This window comes from Mercurialis annua, linkage group LG7 (genome assembly GCF_937616625.2).
Source record: "Mercurialis annua linkage group LG7, ddMerAnnu1.2, whole genome shotgun sequence".
Lineage (NCBI taxonomy): Eukaryota > Viridiplantae > Streptophyta > Magnoliopsida > Malpighiales > Euphorbiaceae > Mercurialis > Mercurialis annua.
Window position 1 is genome coordinate 1,335,846 of NC_065576.1, and position 27,728 is coordinate 1,363,573.

General features: G+C 31.7%; 4 protein-coding genes across 6 annotated transcripts; 2 read left to right on the forward strand and 2 right to left on the reverse strand.

Annotated features, from left to right (window-relative positions):
• Nucleotides 1-617: 617 nt before the first annotated feature.
• Nucleotides 618-3,214, reverse strand: LOC126657733 (glucosidase 2 subunit beta). The gene is made up of 5 exons (XM_050352482.2): nucleotides 3,000-3,214; nucleotides 2,756-2,869; nucleotides 1,909-2,004; nucleotides 1,196-1,360; nucleotides 618-1,111 (listed from the first exon to the last, which is right to left on the reverse strand). Exons 1-5 carry the CDS (start codon nucleotides 3,115-3,117, stop codon nucleotides 993-995), a joined length of 612 nt encoding a protein of 203 aa, XP_050208439.1. The 5' UTR covers nucleotides 3,118-3,214; the 3' UTR covers nucleotides 618-992.
• A 761-nt stretch (nucleotides 3,215-3,975) lies between these two features.
• LOC126656373 (LOB domain-containing protein 2) lies at nucleotides 3,976-6,150 on the reverse strand. Of its 2 annotated transcripts, none has more exons than XM_050350928.2 (3): nucleotides 6,043-6,150; nucleotides 4,885-5,631; nucleotides 3,976-4,103 (listed from the first exon to the last, which is right to left on the reverse strand). In XM_050350928.2, exons 2-3 carry the CDS (start codon nucleotides 5,627-5,629, stop codon nucleotides 4,045-4,047), a joined length of 804 nt encoding a protein of 267 aa, XP_050206885.1. In that variant the 5' UTR covers nucleotides 5,630-5,631; nucleotides 6,043-6,150; the 3' UTR covers nucleotides 3,976-4,044. The 2 variants fall into 2 exon arrangements, with proteins under 2 accessions (XP_050206885.1, XP_050206886.1); XM_050350929.2 differs by lacking the exon at nucleotides 6,043-6,150 and adding an exon at nucleotides 5,886-5,989.
• A 4,346-nt stretch (nucleotides 6,151-10,496) lies between these two features.
• Nucleotides 10,497-13,121, forward strand: LOC126654626 (rac-like GTP-binding protein RAC2). The gene is made up of 7 exons (XM_050348551.2): nucleotides 10,497-10,769; nucleotides 10,954-11,041; nucleotides 11,139-11,248; nucleotides 11,674-11,737; nucleotides 12,073-12,137; nucleotides 12,383-12,448; nucleotides 12,807-13,121. The coding sequence occupies exons 1-7, from the start codon at nucleotides 10,671-10,673 to the stop codon at nucleotides 12,906-12,908; spliced, it is 594 nt and encodes a 197-aa protein (XP_050204508.1). The 5' UTR covers nucleotides 10,497-10,670; the 3' UTR covers nucleotides 12,909-13,121.
• Nucleotides 13,122-14,020: 899 nt separating this feature from the next.
• Nucleotides 14,021-26,682, forward strand: LOC126655959 (uncharacterized). 2 transcript variants are annotated; one of them, XM_050350375.2, is made up of 19 exons: nucleotides 14,021-14,423; nucleotides 14,742-14,816; nucleotides 15,328-15,478; nucleotides 16,132-16,200; nucleotides 16,324-16,496; nucleotides 16,996-17,133; nucleotides 17,747-17,872; nucleotides 18,825-18,923; nucleotides 19,535-19,655; nucleotides 19,802-19,865; nucleotides 20,765-20,819; nucleotides 20,904-21,028; nucleotides 21,965-22,038; nucleotides 22,528-22,577; nucleotides 23,188-23,274; nucleotides 25,445-25,495; nucleotides 25,581-25,664; nucleotides 26,079-26,129; nucleotides 26,383-26,682. In XM_050350375.2, exons 1-19 carry the CDS (start codon nucleotides 14,079-14,081, stop codon nucleotides 26,464-26,466), a joined length of 2,022 nt encoding a protein of 673 aa, XP_050206332.1. In that variant the 5' UTR covers nucleotides 14,021-14,078; the 3' UTR covers nucleotides 26,467-26,682. The 2 variants fall into 2 exon arrangements, with proteins under 2 accessions (XP_050206332.1, XP_050206333.1); XM_050350376.2 differs by lacking the exons at nucleotides 14,021-14,423; nucleotides 14,742-14,816 and adding an exon at nucleotides 14,847-14,863.
• Nucleotides 26,683-27,728: the final 1,046 nt, after the last annotated feature.

Genomic DNA, 27,728 nt, shown 5'->3' on the forward strand with positions numbered 1-27,728 from the left:
ATTAAATTCTAAACAAAAAAAAACTGGATCGCCACTGAATCAGTTTACACGCATGATTCCTGTTACTCCAATCATGATTCCCCACTAACACATAGACTGTCATAATACCCGTTATAGGTTGCAAACCCCACATAATATGAATAACCGTACAATCTTTTCTTTTTTCAGATTTCGGTTTTGTCAATTCTCTATTTATATTTCTTCGATTTACTGAACTTTCTCTTACAACAATTGTGCATTTTTAGTTTTCCACGGTTACGGAAATGTTCTTTTGTTTTTATTTTTGTCTTTTTTTTTCTTCGATTCTTGGTCTTTCTCTGCAGTAATTGATCATCACCACTAATCAAACACAGAAAATACAAGAAATGGAAGAGAAAAAAATAAAACAAGAGCAACTGAAATGTTTATATGATTATATAATTGATGTTTATTTAATTCATTATATAATTAAAAAGAAGGCGTATCCGGAAAAAAATAAAACAAGAGCAACTGAAATAAATATTTGATGAATGAAGATAGTCCTAGAGAAAAAAAATTATATCGATTTTTTTCTCTAGGACTATCTTCATTCATCAAATATTTATTTCAGTTCCAATTATATAATTCTTTTCTGGTAATAGTTCAAGATTCTTAAGTATCATTGTGTTTGTTAACAAAGTTAAGAACACTCAAGTAAATGACCGAGTTTTTATGTATAATTTGATGCAGTGCTCACTTTAATAGAACTTTTACAACTTGAAACCAAATAAATAAGTACAAAATCAGCAGCCATTTCTTGTTCAAACTCCGATCCGACTTTGCAACTTCATAAAGGTGTCTCACGTTTCAAAGATTTGTTCATAATATCAGCAGCATGTTCCGTTGTACCACAGTGCACCAATTTAATATCTCCATCTTCAGCATTGCTCAAGAAATGAAACCTTACATGGATGTGTTTAGTTTAGCCGTGGAGATCGGATTCTTTGACAACTCATATGACTCTATCTAATACATCAATGCAGTTCATTCCTGATACGCCTTCTTTTTAATTTGCTATGCCGACGAAATAATCTATATGTTAGCCCGCAACCAAAGAGGACAGCTGCCTGCAGGATTATTACCATCTGCAACCCTGAAATCACCAAGTAAAACCTTATTCATATGTCTTGCAACTGAAATCACATATTCTGTGTTAGGAACAAAAAACATAGAAGACCTGTAGCCTTGTGTAAAAAATCATCCTGCTGAATTTTATCCTTCGATTCATTTGCATTAGAAGATGAAATACGATTTCCTGCCCGGTACTCCAAATTTCCACCCATGACGCACGTGTTTGGGCACTTAACATCACTATCATACTCATCACTCCCATCGCAACAATCTACAAAATTAATATATTGACACATGAAATTCAGATTGCACAACATGAGAACCAAGCAAGTATCATAATTAGTCTATAGAAACTAACCAAACTTAATTTATCACAAAGAATAATTAGTATCAAGAGATATGCAAGCATTTGCTAACCAATTTCAAACATTGGAAGTATGTTTAGTACCCAAAACCTTAAAATAGTAAGAAAAGAGTGGAAAATGGTTTTTAGACCACAAGAGGCATCATGATTGTCCATGTAGCACAAACACAGATACAAAGAAACGGGACAGTGTGACACGCAAACGGAGGAATGAGACACTTGGACACGGACATATGGCAAAATGGTGTTATTTTAAGTTTTTTATGTTAAAAATGAAGTTTCATGTCATAATGGAGTTATACTTTTTCCTTGAATGATACCCAGAAGGCCAGAAGCTCAAATCAGTTTTAAATAACAAATCTTAGGTTACTACATCTACAGCATCTATCTGCTATCAAAATAGCCACAATTAATAAAGAGAATGCCAACAAACGGTTTTCATTAAACATACTCACCGCATATTTTATCATTAACACGAGATGAAAAGATAAATTGAGGTTTACTTCCTAAATTCCTGCAATAAAATTTGCCTCTGGGACAGGCTGAAGTTCCTGCAGACAAAAAGTCAAAGTAAGAACTCAAAATGATTTACTCAGGAGTGAATAATAAAAAAGAGAACAAAATCAAAAATGAATTAAGCTCCTAGGCACAGCAGAAAAGAATGAATTGTTAGTCATTTCATTAGTAATCATACATCTCCTTATATATTAATAAATTTAATATGAAAAAAAAATACGCAGAAAGACAAACCTTCAGAGTCAGACTATTCTAAATAGAGCTGACCATCGGTCGGTTCGGTTTGTTTCTGAATCGACCAGAACCAACGACCGAATTGTAAATTTTTTAGCAAACACTGAAAAAAAAAATTTGGTTCGTTTCGGTATTTCAATTGGGTTTGAACTTATATGCAAAATCAAACAAAAGCCTTAAAAGATTTAGGCAAAGTAAAAGAAAAGTGAAATTGAGATACAATATCAAAAAAAATCCTTCTTAATTTTGAGAAGTTTGGTTTTTCGGTTATTTCAGTTTTACAAACCCTCTAACTAAACCATTAAACAAACTCCAAATTTCTTCAAATTGACCACCAAACCAGACCGTTTTCACCGAATAAACAAACTTCGGTTCAGTTCGGTTTCTCGGTCTGCTTTGGTTTTTGCTCAGCCCTAATTCTAATTTCTAAACATCAATGAGAAAAATAGATAAAACAAATAGCTAATAATTCACTTAACACTAAACTAATAATTAACTCACAAAAATCAGAAAAAGATTAATAATTTAAACAAAAACAAAGACAATTAATACCAGGTTCATCAGTCCCATCAACACAGTCACAAAAATCATCATTCAAACGCTCTCTACCGAACGATTTCGATCCATCTTTGCACTTGATAACACTCGAATCAAAGTAATTTTCATCTGCAATTAAACTTCCAACACAAAATTAACACTAAAATCAAAAATAATATGCAAATTAGCACTCGAATTAACACTAAAAAGAACAATAATATGAAAATTGGCGATCTGGGTTCACACACATGAGAAGCACCTAAGGGATGAACGCCGAGAAGAGATGATTTTAAATGGGCAAAGGGTTTAAGGAAATAGAGAGAAATCAGAATGGCGATTAAGTTTTTGAGTGTGAAAATTAAATGATTTGGCTCCATTTTTTATGAAGAATTTGTTAATGGATTGAATTATCCATTTGAGATTGTTCTGTCATCTGTGGCAAAGTGAGGTTCGATTGGATTTTGACTCAAAGTCAATGCTTCTGTTTTGTCATTCTTGGTATTTGTTTTTGGCTTAATTGCAATAAAATTTCTGAATTTAACATATTTTGCTTTTTCAATACAGATTTTTATTTTTTTTGACAATTTAATACATGGATTATAATTTTTTTCAATTCGTAACACCGAGAAATATTTCGTAACACCGGATTAAAAATTATGCTAACGTTCACGTCAGTATTTTTTATGGAAAATACCCAGTATTTCGAATTACTAAAATTCAAAAATTTATATCCCCCATTACGAGAACTGAAATTTTAAGATAAAATTGCAAAATGCTGGATTCGTTTATGTTAGATTGGAAAGTTGTTCAATAATAATTTATATGCGTGGCGGAAACCAACATGTCACGTCAGCAAATGTAGATGAACATAATTAAAATAGAAAAATGTAATTCATATTATAATCGTGACATTTCAATACGTAATGAAAAGTTTTCCTAAATGTTTTTTTTTTATTTATGCAAAATGATATATAAATATGTATAATAGGTTCAGTTTAATAGCTATATTATTACAAGCAGTACCTGACAGTGCATGAAACTAATTGAGATTTTTAAATATACTAATAAATTTCTATTAAAAAAATGAATTTTGAATTCATTGTTCTTCTATAATAATCTTATGAACATTCAAGTTTCCATCGATCCCCATATTCCCAAACAAAAATTGATATCTACTTCAAGTGGGAAAAAAGTAAAACAAATGCTCACCTTACAATCAAAGATGACTTAATAAATTATTAAAAAAAAGTATTCTTCAAATTTAATCAATTAATTGCAAGTATAAGATCAGTTGTAAGTAATTTTTATGATCCAGCCTCCCATGGTGTACTATCCATCTTCTTGCCATTCATTGCATATTGGCCTGAAACAAAATATCACATTATCAATTTATTTGAAATTAAATAAAAACTAAAATATATTGCACCAAGCTAGAAACACTAAAATAATAATATATTTTTGATATATTTGAAATTTCTATATTTGGCTTAATTATTTTAAAAATTATAAACTTTAACGTACTTTACAATTTCAAACAAAAACTTTTAAATTTTGGCGATTTAATATATACATGACCTATATTTTTTCACAATTCGAGATATTGAACAATTTTCCGTAAAAAAATGACGATGTGGAGTGTGGACTCTTGAATAAAACACTATTTCGATGTCTATATCAGCCTTTTTTTACGGAAAATTATTAGGTATTTCGAATTGCAAAAATCCAGAAGTTGATATTTGATATTATCAAAATTGAAAGTTCATATTAGAATTGCAAAACACGCTAAAATCATAAATTTTAAAACAATCAATTCTTTATGAAACGTATAATTAATAGAACTTGGGCACGCACATCGTCTTCGAACCAAATTAAACTAGAATTCGGTTTCTTTTAAACATAATCAAAATTGTAGAAATATTCCAATTTTTAAACAGAATTTAATCAAAGATTTGTTTATAAAAAAATGTAAAAACAAAATACCAAACAAGTCGATTTGGTTCATTTCTTTTGGCTCGGTATTTCGGTGTCCAAAATCAAACATAACCAACAAATTTAAAATGTATAATATCAAACTAAACCAAAAACCGAATTTACAAGTTTCTAATTGACATTAATATATAAGCTAAACTAGTTAATGTAATTACCTGCGAAATAATACGGTTGCTGATTATAAGCAGCATTAACAGAATGTTGCTGCTGAGGTGGCTGCTGCGAAGTTATCAACGGAGAACAAGCTGAATTTTCTTTTTCTTGTTTTTTTACTTTCACTAAACTTTGCACATTAATATTATTTGCACTATTATTATAATTATTATAACTTGGATAAATAAATCCATTTGGATCAACCATCACATTATCATGATGGTATCCTCCTCCACCACCACCACCACCACCACCGCCACCTCCGCCGCCTCCATTACTTACAATTCCTTTCGTACTATTCCATGCAACCGTCGACGGCTTATACATCATACCCTGCTGCGGCGGCGTTGGAGGCATCAGCATTTGATTCTGATGATTCTGATGGTTCGGTTGGTTCACCACCGTCGTGACCAGCTGATGATTTTGATGAAATAATTGTGTTTTGTATAATTTTAGCTCGTCGGAGATTTTTGTGTACTCGGCGAACGGACCTAAAACGGGGTCTTTTTGTCTGCATGAAGCTTCCCAAATTAAGGACTCGGCGAGTCTCTGACGATCCTCGTCGGGGACACTTTTAACTAGTTTCATAACGTTACTTACACCAAAAACTTTATGAACAGCTTGAAATTCTCTGCTCTTTTCCGCCGGAAAATATGGATGTAATATACATTCCTCGCCGCACTTTTTCCGTTGATGCTTGCACGATGCACAAGCGGCGTGTGTTCCATTGTTGCCATTACGTTGCATCTCTAAATCAATAACCAACAAAATTATTATCAATATTAAGGAAATTATAGTTTTCTTGAATATGATTAAACTCGATATAATTCAAGAAACCCTAGGTAGCACAGACACGAAAAAACAAATACTTAGAATCCGGACAAAGCAAAATAACATTAAGATATCCTATGTAAATAGTGAAATTCTGTATCCGGAACATAAGTGTCTGACACGCTTTCGAAACGAAACACATTAATTAAATAAAGTGTTTGTGTCGTGCTACCTATCCAACGAGAGTTATGATTCAAGTGGTATAAACACTGAACAGAGTTTGTTAAGGTTGTAGGTCTAAATTTTTTTTACAAACGCTCCTCTCCACCGTATAAAAAAAATTAAACTAATTAAGATAAGAATGAAAAAGATTAAAGTGATATACGAACCTTATTGAGCTGGGTAATATTAATTTGTTGTTATATGATAATGAAAAGGAGATGTTTGTATAAATAATATGGATAAAACAAGAAGATGAAAAACAAAATAGTTGTCTATGAGACATGAAAAGATGGTGGCGACTGTAAAAATTAAAAATAAAAGACTATATTATTGTAGTGGGTTTATTAGGGTTTAGGTAGATCATTGGAAGAATAAGAGATATATGTAAATACGATGACTGTATTAGAGAATGAGTTAATATAGGAAATAACTATATATAAGCTTTTATATTTTTGTATAAAATATTATATTTAAAGGCAAGTGAATTATTTGTCACCAATGATAAGGAAAACAATTGATTTTTAGTAGAATAGGAATTTTAATGATGATTCATTGACACGTGGAATTTGCGATTTTATCATATAATTTTGGCCAATGTTGTGACAATCTAGTCAACGATTATAAAAGGATCAAATTTTCCCTTTAAATTAATAAAATAACAGGACCAATATTTTTTACTCGGGATAATAAAAACTAGGGTTAGATAAAAATCTAACTAATTCGAATCGATAAAATTTGATTTAGTTTCATACTCGAAAATTTAATTTTTTTAATTCAATTAACTAATCTAAAATATCAACCCAATGAATAATTCAGTTTAATTTGACTTATAGTATTTTACATCTTTATAAATTCAGTTGGATTTGGTAAGACCCTTATCATAAGCATATATATGTAGTTTCTTATGCAATAAAGATAAGGTTGATTGTATTTTTAAAACTCAATTTAGTATGAATCAAGTAATATGATATGGCAAGTGAGGCCTAACTCTCCAAATACGTTTCTGAGATCGGCAGTTCGACCAAATTTATATTTAGCTTGTGATAAATTATACTCTTTCAGATAACATCAAGGCCCTAAGTGATATAATTACTAATAGATACGAAGACTTAGTCATAATATAAGACTCATCCGGAACAACATATCACAAGTTTATCATAATTCTAAAATATAGATGTGAAATATTACTATAAATGCCTATCACTCAATTTGTTTAATTTATTTATAATCCAACTTTTAAAAATGTTAATTTTAATCTATTTTCGATAAATATTTTTTCAGTTGTAGCAACTGTGCATATATAAATCAAACATAATACTTTTTCAATAGAAAAATATTAATTAAAATTAGATTATTATTTACAAAATATAAAAGTTTGATCATTGATGTAAAACTTCAAATATATTTAGCTTTTTATTAAAAAATTTTATTAGCTATAAATACATTTTGTCGAAATTAAGCCAAAATTTATTTATTTTATTTTAACCAATAAGCTATAGCTTAAATGGTACACGCGCTGGGCAGCAAACTGCTAGCTCGTGGGATTAAATCCTCCCACAAGTGCTCCTCCTCTCCAATTATAAAAAAAAAAGCCAAAATCAATATTTATGTTAGCCATAAATGAGAAAAGTCGGAAAAAATTGAATTGTAATTTTGAGTGTTTAGTTATTTTTTTCATAATGGTAAAATTTGACTCTTAATCAAAAAAATCAAGAACAAAAATAAAATTCAATTCCAAATTCTATATCCTTCCATGCTTAGGAAAAAAAGAAGTAAGTTTGAGGTTCGAAATGAACAAAAAAATTAAACGTATGTATTGTATTGAGGTGAAAGATTAACACAATTATACTAATTGAAAAAATGAATATAATTATAAAGAAATCATCAAATAATAATAGATTATAATTAAAAAAAATAGACAAAAATTATAAAAAGTTAAAAATGTTTAATTTTTTTAATTGGTACCATTATACATAAGATTAGATTCAATTATAAATGAAGTTAAAAAACAGACTTACACATGGAACGTTAATCGGACCACAATTGCGCCGTCCGATTTTTTAAAAGACGTCCGGTGAGTAAAATAATCATTTTGTTTTGTATGATTTCTTTAATAAATTCGGTCCCATCAGTAACATATCGAAAAAATTTAGGTTCATCAATTACATATCAGAAAAACTTTTCAAATGTGTGATATTTAATTTATGCAAATTGGGACTAGTTTAGGACAATTTCGAGGACATATTTTGTTGTGCATCACATGGATATGGAATCACTGCCTTCAATTTACACAGGACCCACTTAGATCGACTCATAGTTTTACAAAGATCCTTCCCCGCGCCATCATCGCCTGTTGAATCTTTTTTTGTTTGATACCGTCCTATGTTAAGAGTTATGCCTGATTAATTCGAACTGAGTCGTATAAAATCCATTAAGACGGAAAAAAATTCCAGTTATTTTTTAAAGGTGCTCGATATCCAAATTTCTATAGAGCCTAATGAGACCGGTCGGTTCAATCAATTCTATCGTAAACTAGAGATCAGCTCAGTTCGGTTTTTCTTTAGAAGCATATTTCTGGTTCAATTTTTTTTTAAATTGCAACAACCGTAAAAAATTTAAAACTATTAAACGGAGTAAAGCGTGTAACTGTTTCAAATTTACTAGCTAGACATTTCTTAGTTTTATTAATCTATCTATATATATAATTGTTAATTTTAAATATATAGACTTATCATACAAAACTATAAACATATTATATAACCTTTACGAGTTGCTGCAATTATAAACATATGAACAAAGGGTCAACACCCCCCTGAACTTGTGACACGGGGTCATCTAACCCAATTTATATTTTTTTGAGCGATTAACCCATAAACTCTTCATATTTGGTTCAAATAACCCCATTTTATATTTTTATTTCAAAAAATAGATTTAGAATAATTATATCGCAACAATTAGGGAAGTATCTAATTATTATTTTGCATCTGTCACCTCCAATTTGTATTTTACGCGTTTTAAAAATACAATTATGGGGTTATTTGACCCAAAAATGAAGAGTTTTGGAGTTAATTGCTCAAAAAAGTATAAATTGGGTTAAATGAACCAGTGTCACAAGTTTAGGAGGCGCGTTGACCCTTTGTTCATAAACATATTATGAACGGATAGTTTAACGGATGATTGGACCGGTTGAACTATAAATCGGTGACCATACTGATTCAGTTTTTATACACTGAGCGTAAAATTTTACTAAACGCCGTATATTTTTCCTATTAAAATACTATTAATTCATCATGATGAACCTGAAACATGGTGCTAAGACACACATTTACAATTTAGAATTTTAATACTAATGAAATATTTATGAGTAAAGTCATCTTAATTAATTCTTACCTATTGTTGAACTAAATATAAGTTCTAATTGGAGATAATTAATTTTTAGTTAATGGAAAAATATTTATTTTACTGTAACATACATGTCAATATGACAGTATGAAGTGTCATTTCTTTAATTTAATAAACTATTTGAAAAAGCAGCTTTAGTAATTAAAATGTGAGTGACCAACATATTACACAAAATTTCTCCTTTAATTATGGTGACACCCACATAAAGCTAGCTTTGCCTTTTAATTCTGCTATCTTCATGACTAATTAATTTCTGCATTAATTTATTTAATTAATCATGTGTTAATTCCTTGCATTCATGATAATTATTTGTCTAATTAAGCAACATGTATAGTATTTAAATTCATTTATTTTTGTTTTATCAATATTCATGATTCAAACTTGTCCCTTGTCCAACACTTAACCAACTAACACTAACACCAAACAACACAATTCTTTTGTTAGTGTCTTTAGAAACTGTCCTTCCACTTAAAGAAACGGAAAGGTATTTGAGCAATGATGGTTAGGGGTGTGTACATAAAAACCAAACCAAATTGATTAATTAAATTTGGTTCGATTTAATTTAATAATATTATAAATAATTATTGCATGAAATTAAAGTTATATTGCGTTTTTAAAATTGATAATTCCATTCACGACTAATCTATTCTTAAATTTTTTCACTATTTCAAACTTTTTATAATTTTTTAGCTGACGCGGCTATTAAAATTTCATGTGGCAAAACAATTCAAATCATCCATCTATAAATCACACCATTTTGTTTTGTGGATTGATTGCAAATAAATATGACTTTTCACATAAAATTGTAATTCTATAACATCTTTACATGAAGTTGTCTTTTCACGTACAATTGCGGTAGCCACATCAGCTATAATCGTAAAAAATAAATGAAATTGTCAACTTTTAAAAAACGCAATAGAATTAAAATTTTATGTAAAGATTATGAATTTATTAAATATTCTAAAAATAGTTAAACCTTAGCACAAATCAATCCAAGTAGAAAAAATTATTCAAACCGATGCTTTGAAATTTAATAATTTAAAAGTTTAGTTGAGTTTGATCCTAATTTTAATAATTTTAATGATTTGAAAATTTTATTTTATTTCGGTTCGATTTGATTTGAATCAAATACATTACTCTAATGATGTAAAGTTTAAAAAAATAAAGAAAAAGTCCAGCTAAAGTTTGGTGCTTTTAAATTGGTTGCTAGCTTCTATCTTACCTTATTAAAATGCTGCCCTGCCTTGTCTCCCCTCCATTTCAATTCAAAATTTAAACCAACCAACTTCAATTTACTTATTCTGCATCAACCCCTCATTTTTTTCTTCATTGTTCAATTAAGTCCTATTTTCAGTTGCAGAAGAGTATGATAGCTTGGTAAAATTTAACAAGAATGAGCACAGCTAGGTTTATCAAGTGTGTAACTGTTGGTGATGGTGCTGTTGGGAAGACTTGTATGCTTATTTCTTACACCAGCAATACCTTCCCTACCGTACGTTTTTACATTTTATCGCGTTTTCATTCTCGAAAATATTACTGAACCTCCGAAATTCTACATTTGTAACATGTTTTTATAAAGAATACCGTTTCGGATGTTTTTATGTCAGCGTTTCTATTTCCGTGCTACGTTTTTTCGAGAATTGGAATTTGATTTGATAAGGTTTGTTTTGGTATAGGATTATGTGCCTACAGTGTTTGACAACTTCAGTGCTAATGTTGTTGTTGATGGGAGTACAGTCAATCTTGGCTTATGGGATACTGCAGGTGTTTTTTCCTTTTCTAAATTTTTCTAAATTTATTTTGATTAGATTAAAAGAAATTAAATCTAATTTTACTTAATTTGGTTAATTTATGTGTTCAGGACAGGAAGATTATAACAGGTTAAGACCATTGAGTTATAGAGGTGCAGATGTGTTTCTTTTGGCTTTTTCCCTTATAAGCAAAGCAAGCTATGAGAATATTTCTAAGAAGGTTTGTTCTGTTAATTCTGTTTTAAGGTTAAGTTTATCGCGATTACTAATTAAATTATATACTTTTTACATTTTGGTTATTTCTGTTTATTTATTATATTTTGATAACCAAACTTCTTTTTTTTTTCCTCAAAGTAGGAGGCTATTACCGTAATTATAGCCAATATTTGTTTATGTAGCAGTGGAAAAATTGAGTGCCACATAATTTTATGTCAGTCACATAAACGATAATTCGCCTGAACTCATCGAATAACCTCTTGTTATTAAGAAATAAAAGCTTAGTTACCATGATATAAAAAATAAAATGATGGTAACCACAATGTAAAGTGCGTATAATTTAATAACCGTAAAAATATGCTATTTACGTTTTGATGTTGAAGTTTAAAATTTATTGTTTTCTTGTTTATTTCTTCTTTTGGAAAATAGTGGATACCCGAGCTCAGGCATTATGCACCAACTGTACCAATTGTTCTTGTTGGGACCAAACTTGGTAAGCATATATTACTTCAATATTTTTTAATTTCAAGGCTGGCAAGTATAACTAGTGATAGAAATGTAGAAATTTGGACATCTGATCACTCACAGATGGATCCGTACGCCCATCTTGGTCGGAGTTGATCCGAGATGTAATTTCTTTTTAAAAAAATTCTGATTTTAAGCTCTGCCCTTATTAGTAGAAATAAAATGATTTTTTTTTTTATAGTTCGTCCCTCTTAATAAATTTTCTCGCTAATCCACTGCATTTGATTATCCGTTGTCGAAATATTTTAATGCTATGGATAGCTCTTAATTAATTTAATAATAGAGATATGTAATAAATTGCAGATCTGAGAGACGACAAGCAGTATTTGAGTGATCATCCTGGTGCTACACCAATCACAACTGCTCAGGCAAGAAATTAATTAAATTATCCTTACATGAACTTTACAAATTTTATTATTTAGGCCGGGTCTATAAAAAATTTAATATATTTAAAGTCGATCAATTGAATGTTAAATTCTTTTGTACATTTTTCGCCAACTTCTCATATTTTAACATTTTATTAGTTAATAGATCCGGTCTTGGTAAAAATCTCTGCGAACAAGAGTGTGACAATTTTCATATGCAAATAGTTACAATTTTCAGTACTTTGCAGGGAGAAGAGCTAAAGAAGATGATAGGTGCTGCTGCTTATATAGAGTGCAGTTCAAAGACTCAGCAGGTCAGTAACTATTTACTACTACCGACACATCCGCCGGTAATCCATCGGTAACATTGGTCAAAATGTTCCATGATTTAGCGGATTATCCATGGATAGATCCGTCGGGATCTCATAGCACTAGATTAAATAGGCACCTTTTTGGCGCCCTATTCGGGCCAATACTACCAATGAATTAGCCGACGGGAAAAAAGTCTATCGACAATCCATCTTTAAATTATTATTCTGATTCGTTCGCTAAATTTGTCGGTAATCATACATATTACTGACGGATTTTATAATGTTTTCTAATAGTGTCATATGATATGATATCTGGTCCGCTTCTACAATTTTTTTGATTTGTTGTGTCATATATAAACAGAATGTGAAGGCAGTGTTTGATGCAGCAATCAAAGTAGTTTTGCAGCCTCCGAAACCGAAAAAGAAGAAACGGAAGCCGAGACCGTCATGCTTCTTTCTGTAATATCAATTCTTGATTTCTTGCTTAAGAATTTGAATTCTTGCTTGCCATTAGTCTCTGATCCTCTGTCGTTTTACTGTTTTCTTCTTCAATTCTCCCGCTACATCTTTTACTTCAATTCTTTGCTTTCCTGTAATGTAATATGTCATAATTACTTTAGACATTTGTAATCAAATTTATAGTCATTGAGTTATAAGATTATGATTTCTGCTCTTATTTTATTTCATTGATCATAGAACTTTACCATCTGCAAGGTCATTCTTACACTTGTAGTGTACAAAAATTGAATTACACCGAATACCTGAACTGAACCGATAAATTCAATTAGGTTAGACAATATAATAAAAATAATTTTTGTTCCATGTTCAAAAACTCGTTTAACTATACTAACCGATCAAAAATTTAAACTGATTCATAAAAATTAACCAAACCGTCATCATAACGCTCGTTTCTTAGAATAAATATAGAATTTTATTGCAACGCTAAAAATTGCACTACGACCTTAAATATATAGCTTGTTTGCGAAAACAGACAAATAAATAACCAGCTGTTGCAAACCTACAAGTGAATGAGATCAAATATTTCCAACAATAACAAACTGAAATCGAAAAACTACATAATATTGACTAGGTATCACAATATCTTTTGGAAGAAACCTCCCTTGATTCAATTGATCGACAATTGGACATTAGATATAAAGTGCAATTTACTAAGATCACAATTTACGACGACTTTAAAATGAATTGTTCAACTGTCATTCTAACACTAGGAGTGTATGAGATTCAAACTAAACTGAGTAGTCAACCTGAACCAAAAAATTTGTTTCGGTTAGAAAATGTATAAAATTCAATTTTTGTTCTGTGCGGTTTTATATGTAAAATTATTTCAGTTAAACTACAAACCAATCAAAGATTCAAATCGATTCGAAAAAAATTAACCAAACCAACTAGCTCGCACGCTTAATTTTTATTAAAAACTACTACTATATTTATCTATAACCACTCAACATTTTAATTTTGGCAAATTTTTTTTTTAATATTTTAATGAATATTTTTTTTTAAAAGAAAATATCCCATTGGGCATCTTTACTCTTAAACCCTAAACCCAAATAAAAGACCTCAAATAAAATTAGAAAGAAGAGAAACCTCAGTAAGCCATTTCTCAGAATCAGAAATGGCGGGTTTTTTCTTCCGCTCTCTTTACTCATCCACCAGAAAATCCATTTCCAACTTCAGTACTAAAAATCGGTACTTCACCTCTCGCACTACCGCCATCACTCCACGCGTCTTATCGGCGGCGAGTTATGCCACAGCTGCCGCTGCCGCCACGTCAGCTCCGATTAATTCTTCATTAGACCCTAGCCGGTTACGAAACGTCGCCGTAATTGCTCATGTGGATCACGGGAAAACAACGCTTATGGACCGTTTATTGAGGCAGTGCGGTGCTGATATACCTCATGAACGCGCCATGGATTCAATCAGCCTTGAGCGTGAACGTGGCATTACAATTGCTTCTAAGGTTGCATTTGAATTTTAATTTTGGTATAAAGTTTATAATATTTCAATTCAGTTAAATACTGTTTATTTAGTAAATTCCTATGTTATAGAAATGATTTAGTTGCTTAGGTAGCACGGACACTTCATTCAATCAACCTGTCTCGTTTCGGAAATGTTTTAGACATGAAACTTCGTTTTTTACAAAGAAAATCTTAAAATAACATCGTTTATCCGTGTTCGTGTGTCTGAGTATCCCGTTTCCCTGTGTCTGTGACCATACTACCTAGGTTGCTAGTATTTGATTCTTTCATTTTAAGTGAAAATTTGAAATTTATTGCAGGTTACATCGATCTTATGGAAAGAGAATGAGCTGAACATGGTTGATACACCTGGACATGCTGACTTTGGTGGTGAAGTATGTATGCCCTGGCTCCCTCGGATTTTCTCTTTTCTTATAGAAATGTAATTCCTTTTTCGGCTTGATTCTTAAGTTATGACCAATGGTATGTGCTATACAATTAAATGGAAATCTAGATAAATGATAAATTGAACTTACTTTACTATTGTGGGATTATAGAATTGAATACACTTATGAGTTGTGAATTGTGGAAAGCTTGGATTTTTTGTAGTGTTATTATAGGATATGGTGGGAATTACCACATCAGTATATTTAATTGAAGTTTGTAGCAAGTTCTAAGTATTAGCAGTAACATTTGTGTTGCTTTATGGACCATGTTATATATGTTTAAATAGTAGTGTCTAACTGAGGAAAATAAAGAACAATGGATTAATAAGACGGAAGTCCAGATCTAGGGATATTTGTAGCAGTTTCAGTAAGAAGTTCGCTTTGTTCAATTCTAGAAAATGGGTAGCTACCTGCAATTATAATATTAATCTTTCTACAACTCTTTTTAAAATGATGATAGGTTGAGCGGGTCGTTGGGATGGTTGAAGGAGCAATTTTAGTTGTAGATGCCGGTGAAGGTCCACTTGCACAGACAAAATTTGTTCTCGCTAAAGCATTGAAGTATGGGTTGCGCCCACTTCTACTCTTAAACAAAGTAGATAGACCTGCAGGTACAATTTTTAGCTCTCATTCATATCTTTCTATTGTTTCTTTGTGATGAGTTGGTTGCTATGGCTTACATGTCCTTATGGTCGGAGGAAAAATATTCAGCTAACAGTAAAGAACTTAAATTGAAGCAACAAGTGATTGTCATTAGTTTAATTGATGTCACATTGTGTCCATTCGTGCAGAGGTGGAGCCAGGGCATGCCTAAGGGGGGCCCACCTTTTTTTTCTTTCATAAAACTCTTTTTAACTTTGCTTTTTTTAAAATATGATTACTAAGTTTTGTTTTTTTGTATGGCCCCCCTAAATTCTAATTCTGACTTCGCCTTTGTGTAAATGTTTCATGCTTTAACTTTCATATGATATGTGCTACTTTGTATGTGTGTTTTATTTTCCACGCTTTCTTAATTTAATTTTGTATGCTTATTGGATGATACATTCTTTCCTACTATGGTTTGCTTTATTCATTTCCTCCAAATTGAGATTTGTACCATCATCAGTCTTTTGATTGTATAGCATTTACTTGTCAATTTTATGTTGGAGTAACATTGTGCTGATTTTAATTCTATGGGAGATTCTGCTTTTTAAAGTGAAATTAGTAATATGACAAAATATATCATTTAGAATGGTCCTAATGATCTTCTCCATCATTCTTGCAGTGTCAGAGGAGAGGTGTAATGAAGTTGAGAGCCTTGTTTTTGATCTGTTTGCAAATCTTGGTGCTACAGGTGAAAGAGATATAGGAAGTTGAAACTAGATTTGACATCATTCAGCAGTTTCTTACCTGTTTGCTTTCTTCATGAACTTTATAGAAGGAAAAGTTCAATAACTGTATTTTATGCTTGTTTTAGAGGAGCAGCTGGATTTTCCAGTTCTATATGCTTCTGCTAAGGAAGGGTGGGCATCCTCCACCTATACCAAAGAACCATCTGCTGATTCAAAGAATATGTCACCGTTGCTTGATGCCATCATAAGACATGTTCCATCACCAAAATCAAGCCTTGATGCACCTTTTCAGATGCTGGTAGGTGTTCAACACTGTTGGTTCCAATAGGTGATACAGTCACATGTGCGGCTATGTTTAAAATCTCATTATTAAGAATCTTTATGCAAAGAAGACACAACAAATTACTTGCTCATAATGGGTAAACATGCTCCTTAGCATATCAAACCCCTTGTGGAATAAAAAGCACAGAGTACAAAGTTATAATATATAAAAGAAGCCAAAAGAAATAACTGATGTAACAAATTACTGCTCATATTAAGTATAGAGGCCATAAAATTGTTATAAGAAGATAATACTGATTTACAAACATTACTGAGAAAGCTACTTCCTTCTGAAGTGCTAATGTGCTAGCCCTTGATACAAGTATCTCAAATATTTGGCGTCTTCGTGGCATATTGTTATATCAAGTTCCAACCAAATATTTGTCTATCTATTTTTGTTGTTCTCTCTCTTTCCAACTGTTGTTCTGTTCTATTTTTCTCAGTTGCTTTAAATGGACTTTTATTGCATTTTTTAGGTTTCCATGATGGAAAAGGACTTTTATCTTGGGCGTATCTTAACAGGACGTGTTGCCTCTGGAGTTGTTCGTGTTGGGGATAGAATACACGGACTACGTATATCAGATTCTGGTGTTGAGAAAATTGAGGAAGGAAAGGTAGTATCTTGATTTGAAATGAATCATGGATCGAATTTCATTGAAGAACTTATTTACCAAATTTTAGATGAACAGTATGGATAATCTATGCTTCATCCTGATCTATCCCGTGTCTGGTTGCTGTCTGGTGATTTAGACTTTTATTATGAACTAAAAGCTTCCCTTCCTTAGGTTTCAATATAAAGTTGAACGTGATTAGAAACTTTTTCTAATAATATTTGAATTTCCTTGTTTTTTTCCATGTTTCTAATGCTGTTTTACTGATGCGCCTGTCAAGTTAAAGGCATAAACCGCTCACAGTAGAATACCAGGATTTTGTTACTATGATTGTAATCTTTTTCTCAAATTTTAAAATGATATGTTAATTTTAAGTTTTGAGAATAATGCCTATGCAACATTCGATGAAGCCTGAAGCTCAGTTGTTATGCTCAAAGCATGGTTCTGAATGCTTTCAGTATGTGTCATGAATTAAGATATCAGATGGAAAAGTTGGTCATAACTTTGAAAATATGTTTTAAGTTGACTAAAGTTGTCTATTATTACTGAGATGCTCTAACCTTCTGCAAACAAATTTATGTTTGTACTGTTAAACTCATTGATTTTTTATCTGTAGGTTGTGAAGCTTATGAAAAAGAAGGGTACGAGCATGGCTCTTATTGATAGTGCTGGAGCTGGTGATATAATATCAATGGCCGGGATGACAAAACCAGCAATAGGCCATACAGTGACAACTGTGGAGGTACGTAGCTTGCACAAAGAGTCAATTTTTTTCCCGTACTATGCATGGGATGGGATATTACTTTCCTTCATTTAACACTCCACTGAACCGTGCATTCTTCTGAATTATTCGATTCTATACCTAGTATAGCTGATTATGTTTAAGCTGTTCTTTTTTCTATTAAAGATCAGATTGAATTGATTTTCAATGTAAAACTTCATATTGGGATTCTTTCCCTGTCACAACAGTATAAGTACTAAAATTAAATATATAGTTGACTCGCAGGTTGACACTAGCACATATCTATTACTTCTGTACCCCTCCTTTATGTGCTTTGATGTATAGCCTTTCCCCCCTTTGCAGTTTCACGTACGCTTTTGCTATTGCTTTTAAGCAATTCCCTAAGGATATTCTTGATGAACTGTCTTTTTAGGTGTTGCTGTTTTTAGATGTGAAAACTAGCCGAAGTTTCAAGATTTTATGTTGAGGATCTGAACTCTGAAGTGATATCTTACACTCCATCTTAACATAGGGTGCTCTAATTAAATTAAAGTAAAGAATTTGTATCATACCATCCAGGCATTGATTGAAAATAATAATGATAATAAAATTTCTTTTATTTTTGTAATATTTTTGAATTGACGTATATGCTTTAAATAAACGGAAACAATATTATGTAGTAGTCTGAAAATACATTTGGTCATGGACTCTTCATCTCATTCACTATATTGACTTTGCTTTAGCCTTTATTTCCTAGGTTCCTGCTTCAATACAATAGGGTTTAATATTTTAGTTACAGCACATATAAGCATACACCAAACTTTTTTTCTTCACTCTGATGACAAGGCATGATCTATTTTTGACATGTACTTTATGGTGTTTATCATGATCACTAATACTTGAATAGCTTATTGGCTTGATATCTCAAGTTGTTGGAATTTGATCTAAACTTCATTATGGTTTTCTCTTCTAGGTTATGAATGCATTACCGACTGTTGAGTTGGATCCTCCGACTATTTCCATGACCTTTGGTGTCAATGACTCTCCATTAGCTGGCAAAGATGGCACACATGTAAGTTCAACATCTCTTTGTTATTCCTTCAAATATTATGTATGTGTTTATTCTGCGCGTGCACACACATATATATATCTTTGCGACACGATGCTTTGCTGTTGGATGCAACTATTTTCTTGGTTATTATTATGCCTACAATTTGTGCATGAAACTTCTCAGGTTAAATTTGAAAATGTAAAGTATAATAAAATACAACAATCCAGCTGGATAACTTTATCATATCTTGTAATTCTTATGGATTCTTATGACTATGAAAGGAAATTTTAAATACTTGAGAATAATTCAATATGAGGATCTAAATAGAATAAGATTTAAAGATAAATGTTTCCACATGGCTATGGTAACAGAGTTGTTGTTTTTGGAGTCTTATTGATTTTAGGTACCAATAATGGTAGTATTATAAATGCTGCATTACTTGTGGCCATATTAGTTTAAACGTTAAGAACAGCCACTCATTACAATTGACAAATACTGAAGGGCAATAATTCTGGTACATAATACCTGTCAGTATTTGTATTTCTACTATCTTTCTAAACTTCTTTTCCTGTGTGGTTTTTTAAGTTTAAAATTGTAAAAGAGGTAATTGTGTTCTTTGGTTATTTTTTTAGTTGACTGGAGGAAAAATTGGTGACCGGTTGATGGCTGAAGCTGAAACTAACCTTGCCATAAATGTGATTCCAGGCATGTCAGAATCATATGAGGTTCAAGGGAGAGGAGAACTGCAACTTGGTAAGTTCCTAAAAACTGTGATTCTTATAGCTGTTCATGTGGAGCATGCACTTCTAGTTGTATACAAATGGCTGTCCTACAACCTCATGTCTTTGTTATTTTTGAATCGTTGCATCTGATGTAGTAATTTGGTGCTACAATTTCAGGCATTTTGATTGAGAATATGAGGCGTGAAGGATTTGAGCTGTCTGTCTCTCCACCTAAAGTCATGTGAGTTTCTTGAAGCTTGGGCAAGAAAGGGACTTTTTATGGTAGTCTAATCTATGTTGTGATCCATATAGTGGCTAGGCGTCTAGCATTTGAATACCAAGTAGTTGTAGTGAAGTCGGTTAAGTAGGGGATTGATCTTACCTGTAAGTCAAGAGAGGGCACCTATTTTAAGGTTTCTAACCTGCAAGGCTGGTTCATTAGGAAAGGCTGCTCTAGCCTCTGTCCCTTAGGATACAGTGCTAGAAGGTACTGAAGCTAAGGAGCCGCTTTGATACTAGTTTGGCATTAGATAGGTGGGACTAGAATTCACCTTGAAAAACCAGCTTGTCAAAGAATGGCGCTCACCCACTTATAAGGCCATGAATTCTGTTCAACTTGTCAATGTGGGATCTTTCCAGCATCAGTTGATGGACTAAAACTTGTTTGAACCTTTCATTTAATTTTGTAATGCATGTGTGGGGCGTTATTCATAATAGCAATTATCAGGGAAGGGTTAACATTTTAATGCAATCCTGTATACATTGATTAATAAGCTGGTGTTTGTAAGACAGACAATTAGGGATTGTGGATTCTGTTGCAATCTTCTTTCTGTTTGTATCTTGTGCTGAACCATTTAACTTTAGATTCTATGACCAATCTACGACATGGCTTCAGATGTTTACGATTATGTTTCATGCATTTCTTTTATAGGAATTTTACTTAGTTTCGCAGATTGAACAATATTAAAGCCATTACCACTGCAAGTGTGCAATTTTGTGTGTTTGTTTTGCAACAAAGAGGCTGCATATTTAAAGCTTGCGACATCCATATGGAATGGGAATTTTCTTACTGTTGGACTCTATCTACATTTACCTTAATGAATTTCTTGTAACATTAAATTTGTTCAAATGCTGAATTAGGTATAAAACTGAGAAAGGCACGAAACTTGAACCAATTGAAGAAGTGACTATTGAGGTATGAATTATGATATAATAAATGTGCTGTTTCTCCTTTTGCTTATACGAAAGTGTGATACTTACAATATACATTTTTGTTCAGGTAAACGAAGAGCATGTAGGATTGGTTATGGAGGCTCTATCTCATAGACGAGCAGAAGTTATCGATATGGGTCCTGTACCTGGACAGGATGGCAGGACTAGGCTGTCTTTGACTTGCCCATCAAGGTAAGTGCATAGTTTTTTCATGCAATCTCTTTTGTGTGTGTAGTTAGTTCCATCATGTGTGGTTTTGTTCTACCTGCAGTTTATGAATTTCAATATCACTTGGATATAGATAGTACGTGCATGAAGCACACATTGTTCAACTTCTTATTATCATGGGGGATTTTCTAATTATTGACATTTATTAATAGGTTTTTAGATTTGCCTTTCATGCTGTTAATATCTGCTATCTGCATAATTAATTGGTTATGCCAATCATTATCAAGTTCTTCTCAATGCTTTACTTTTCTAATTTGAGCAGTATCTTGTGATTCTGCACATTTCGGTCTTTGATGAGGCATTCTTTGAGACTTAGGTTGTCTGTCAGATTGTGTTTGTTGGTCTCATTTGAAAATAGAATTTCTATGGATTCAGGTTTGATCATCTTGGGTTGTGATTGTTGCAGTCTATTCTTTAGTATATTAGTATATGTGTAAGTGATAAGTTGCCAATGCATTGTTCGAAATGAGACTGCTAAATTCCACTTTAGAAATGGAAATAAGCTCCCTATACTCTCTGAGATTGTACCTCATTTTTCAGGAACTATTTATACATGGCCCTTATGGTGTTAATATAATCATGCTGCAAAGTTCAGGAGCCATAATTAATTGTCAATGTGATATTGTATGCCTTGCAAATTCAGTATAACCATTGTCCTCCTTTAAAATTAATTTGTCCTTAATTATTGGTACTTGATGAATTTACCATACTGTCATTGCTTGCATCACTGCTACTTGCATTGGAGAATTAGGATATTGAGCCCCTATAATGCGAGTTGACATCATTAAGTTCATTTTTCTTGATGATAATATCATCCAGTACAAATGATATGATAATTATTTTCATGATTTTATGTTGTTAGTCTTTTATTTATTGACTACTTACTTCTCTGCACTTCAGGGGCCTGGTTGGTTATAGAAGTGTTTTCAGCAGTGACACGCGTGGATCTGGATTTATGCACCGTGCTTTCCTTAGTATGCTTTTTTTACCCGTGATAATTCCGTTGTCATTCTTTATTCTTGTTTGTTCTCTAGAGTTCTTAAATTGCTGGATCATCAAGAAAGGTGGCGATTTTTCTTCAACCTCCCTGGATGATCTGGATGACAAGTCTTATAACAAATTTAAAATCTAGAAAGTCTGCTTCTTAAAGCCTGATAATGGTTATATGTGATCAGTCTGCATCTATGCTTTTTGACTCCGTTCATATACTTGTAGGAAATATGTCTATGCATTTTGCTTTAGCAAATTGCAGTCGAGTCTTATAGTATTTGTATGCTGCCAACATAGATTACTTATTGGTTATTTTTGTGGTTAAAGATGCTGTAAGGGATTCAATTTTAGCATATTCCATGAGTCCATTTCTCTTCTCAACTATGTTTTAGTTTTCTGCTCTTCTCTCTTCCATCTTCCTACCTCTCTTTCAAATAATGTCATGCTTATACAGTTCATTATGTTATTTGCAGCCTATTCAAAACATCGGGGTGTGCTTGGAAATGTTAGGAAAGGAGTATTGGTATGTACACACATGTTTCATTTTTTATGTTTGAACTAGAACTAGAAGTTCTTTTTCAGTTTTCTACAACAGCTCAACATAATAATTTTGTTTTTCATGTTCAGTTTCAAGTTCTTTGTTTAAGACTTCCCATGGAACTGATTTTAAGTGCATGTATTCATAGATAACAATTCGTCGATTCAATAATTTCCTTGGATGATGGATTCTTCACCGTATTGAATGGTTAAATTGGGATCATTGTTCTTTTATTTTTGGGTTTATGGTTTCTTAGTGTTATTTGTAGTGAGTAGGTCTAATTAAACATCTTGGGTAGCTGAATAAAAAACAAAAAAATAATGTAGGCTCCAGGATATCGCAATTGAAATTATTGGCTGTTACTTTTGGCTAAAAAAGTGATCGAAGGGGGGATGCTGATTTTTTTGTCTGGTTTTGCATTACCACCATTAAATACTCACTTCACCTCCCTTCTATCTGTCTCTTTTTCCCCCTCCTGCAGAAATTCTTTGTTTGAAAGAAAATGTTGCGGTTTAATGTCAGTAAATTATTGCTTGGATGTGTATTTGATTACTATTACCTTTCTGTCTTTCATCTGGTTAAAATGACATAACAGGTATCAATGGGCTATGGTACAATCACAGCTCATGCATTGATGAGTTTAGAAGCTCGTGGAACGCTCTTTGTTGCTCCAGGAATGGAGGTTTGGTCCTAACTCTGGTTTTCTTCTTCTATATACTTGTATGTTTGAATTTGTCTGATCTCTCACAATTTTTAAAGAAAGTTAAACATGTCCATGTTCGATGGGGAATGTCAAGGTGATTTTATAACTCTAACTGTGTAGCCATTAAGTGAACTCATGGATTTCTGGTCCCTCTATAGGATAGTTAAGGTTTCATGTCTCAAAAAAAGGTATCCATGTTGCTGGTCTTAACATCTTGTTAATTATTCTAGTTTGCGAAAGTGATGTGGGATCTGGGATGTGCCGGAGCATTGACACTCATCTTTTAGATGATGACAAGGTTGGAGCCAATGAATTCCATAAGATTTTGTTTGCAATTCAGTTGCAAATCTGCAAATATTACACTATATTTGATTTCACAGGATTAGCTGTGCCTAACATTGGAATTTTTATTTTATATTCTATACATCACGTCATTTTAAAATAGATTTATATTAAATTGCAATTTTTTTTATCAATAATTATTTCCATGGTTGAATAATATGCGAAACACCAAACATAACTTGGCATTTAACAAATGAATTAGGAACTCATTGACATCTATGGAGAAGGATTTGGATGGTATTAGGGATGTGACTTCTGTGTTAAGCGCTTTAGCTATTTAGTGTTTTGGCTTTTGTTCTTTCACTAAAAAAAAGTTATGGACTGAGCTTTCCAATTAACATGAGTTCTAAATTTTAGATTTTGATACAAAAAAAGGTTCTTATAATATTGTGAAACTTTGATAAATATAAAATCTTGATCTTTTTTCATAAGTAATACTCTTATTGTCTTATCTTTATTTGGAGAAACAAATCATTAAGACTTTTCTTGTGTTAAAATTCATGTCTTTAACATTTTTTTTATCATTTTATTGAAATGAACAGTAGCAATAAAATTATGAACTTATAATCTTCGAATTAATAAGCTTCACTTTTTTCTTTATGAAATCAATTCTTTATTTTAATACTTGAAATATTGGAGGAAATTAAGAAATTAAACATTTTTATTCATGAAAAGCATTAAGCAAGATTCATTGATTGATATTAAATCATAGTTGTTAAAAGCGCTTGGGCGCTAGAAAAGCGCATTGCGCAGGTGGTACGCCTCAGAAACACCTGAGGCGACCACCTTCATCCAGGCGCGCTAAAGCGACGAGGCGATGTCTGCGAGGCGCAAAGCGCAGCCACATAAGCCCTAATTTCTGTTTTCCTAAAAAAAAAGCCTAATTTCTGTTTATATTGGAGTTGCAGAGAAGGAGAAGTTTATTGATAGAAGAAGATGAATAGTAGAATACGAATGAGTTATGTTTGAAAATAAAAAAGAATACGAATGGGTTTTTCTCAATTTAATTAGGGCAGCTTTTAGGGTTCAATTTCCAATACTTGGCAATATTTTTAATGAAAAGAAAGCTGTATACAGCTCTTTACAACTTTTGTTGTTATGTTTATTTATTTTTAAATTATTATTTACCAATTGAATATTAACAAATAAACTTATTACTGATTTATACATATTAAACGATTTTTTTATATCTATTATACAAAGATTATATTTTTCGGACTTTATCATTATGAAGACTTTCATACATTTTTCTAGTCTCAACAAAGAATCTACTTTCAAGTTTCAAACCCTAGTAGCTTTCTTGGACTTCATACATTTAATTTTGGGATAATTTTTGTGTGTTATAGGTATTTTAAATTTTTTTACATATATGCGCCGAGCTTCACTCGGGCGTGCGCTTTTTTAGCGCCTTGCGCTTAAAGCTATATAGGACCCTTTGCGCTTCAAGTGCGCTTTGCGCTTTAACAACTATGTATTAAATTGCAAATTTTTTTCATCAATAATTATTTCCAAGGTTGAATAATATGCAAAATGCCAAATATAAATTGGCATTTAACAAATGCATTTATTAGGAACCCATCTGCAGTTACAGTGATATCTATCTTCATTTGGTACCAAACACATAAGTTTGTATTATCGGTAAACTTTTAGATACACTCTGCAATTTAGCTTAATTATGCTATCAAGTTAATGAGTAGGAGCTTCAACTTTCTTAGGAAGTTTAATATCTATTTGGTCAGTTTATGACTACTATTGTTTTTGTAGTCTTTCATCTATTGACTGTAATCATGTGTGCTTTAACTTGCAGACATACGACGGCATGATTGTGGGTGAACATTCAAGGGATTCAGATCTTGATGTAAGCAGGTTTTAATATTAATTTACGCCTATCATGTTAGGTATCACATTATTTTAACCTGAATAGTATTATTTCTTTGTAACAGATCAACCCTGTTAGAAGCAAGGAACTTACTAATATTCGATCTGCTGGCAAAGATGAGAATGTGAAACTAACTCCACCACGCCTGGTATGCTAATGTGTGCTAACCCATTTTATCTATTGATTATTTAAGTAATGTGTTGCAAATCAAAGTGCAACTCAGAACTCTTTTGAAAAAAAAAAAGGAGCTCGTTACTCTTACTTTCTTGATATGATGTTATCATATTTAGATAATTAACTCAAGTCTACATACAAGTTTTGTAGGAAAGCTATAGCCTATAACCAAAAAAATTAGAAACAAAAAAAGTTTGTAAGAGAGAACCATGAATGCATATTTGAGTGGCTTTCATGCAAATGCATCTGCAGGAGTTTTTGACCTGACAATCAATAGGAAGTTATTATAAAACAAATTATTTGAATGTTTGGGATGTTCCTTACAAATTGACAGATTTGAGGTACACATGTGTTTGCCTATTTAACATTAGAATGGATCTATTTGCAGCTGACTCTTGAAGAAGCCATTGGATATGTAGCTTCTGATGAGCTTATTGAGGTGAGTTTCATTTGATATTTTTTTCTTGTTTCTGATACTTTTTGCATGATAGGGTTTGTCTAAAATTTTAAAGACCGAATTTTTTGCACGGTTCATAATTTCTTAAACGGACTTCTGCAACAGTATTTGATTGTTCTTACTGACTAGATAAGAATGATATCATGTAGAATGAGTTTTTCCCAAATGTGCTAGTTAACATTTTCGTACAGTTTTTTTTTCTTCTGCTAAGCATGTTATGGTGTTTTACGTGCAGGTCACCCCTAAGGCCATCCGCTTGAGAAAAAGATACCTAGACGTTAACAAGCGTAAAACCATGAGCAAGAGGCTAAAGGAATGAAATCAAATCTAACACAACTTTTTGACCTTAAATTATGTCACAAACTCACGATTGTTGAATGAAGCAGAGCATGTATCTTATGCACTCATTCATTATTTCCACCAAAATATAGTCAATATTACGATGGTAAAAAAATATTCTTTGACACTTTTGAAGATAACTTGTATTCAATATAAAACAATAAAGTCAATGATAATATTTGTACGTTGGTATTTATCTTGTAATATCTACAATGTATGCCATCAAAAGGCATTTTTCCGAGTTCAATTTAGTGCTTTAGGGTAGAGTTGAAAACAAAAAATCAAAAAAAGGGTACAAATGAACTTTTTCCTAGGTCATGGTATAAACGAAAAAATATTACAAGGTGGAGGTTTTTTAAGTAATTAAGCCTTTATTTAACTATCGTATGAAATTGATAGTCATTTAACGGGAATAAATGGAGAAACTAACCCTAAATGAACATACATAGAATCAAGAAGAAAACTATAAGTATGGAAAACCCCAAATAATAAAACTAATAAAAGATTAATTTTTAAGTTAAGTTTGAATTTAAAAGTAAAATAATTTAATTGACACATAATATGAACTAAACCGAACCAAAAAAATGTGACTTGAAATATCGTAGATCTTTGCAAATTCAGTTAATGTTTCATTTCAAACTTAACACACCCTAATCAATGAAATAAGGTCTTAAATAAATAAAGTACGTCATAAGTATAAAATTTCCTTTATTGTAATAATCTCCTAAAGTATGGGAAAAGACTTGGATTATTTACCCATCATTTTCAGGCCTTTTTACAGCAATTGTTTTTATCAATTCTAATTGAATAATAATAATAAATTAACATTTACGATAGTCTAAAGAATAAAATGACTACAAGAAGCACCTGCTTTTTGTTTTTTTTTTTTTTTATAAATTGAGAGGAGGAGATGACGACCTTAGTAAAATGCTACGTTATAGCATTTGAACTAAAGCTCATTGGTTATAAAAAAACACTTTAATTTCATATTGTAATTGAAATTTCAATAGTAAGGTTCATTTAATTTTTACTATTTCTATTACCAGTCTATTGTGATTATGATAACAATAACAGCTGAGGATGGTTGATTTCAAGACCTTGTGAATATGAACATGTCAAACAAGAATTGAAGCCCCAATTGGCATAACAGTCAAAAAAAATCCAGACATCAAATTTTAATTTGGGAATTGTAAAAGACAAGAAAATTCAAAAATGTAAACGCTGATCAAGAACATTCCAAGT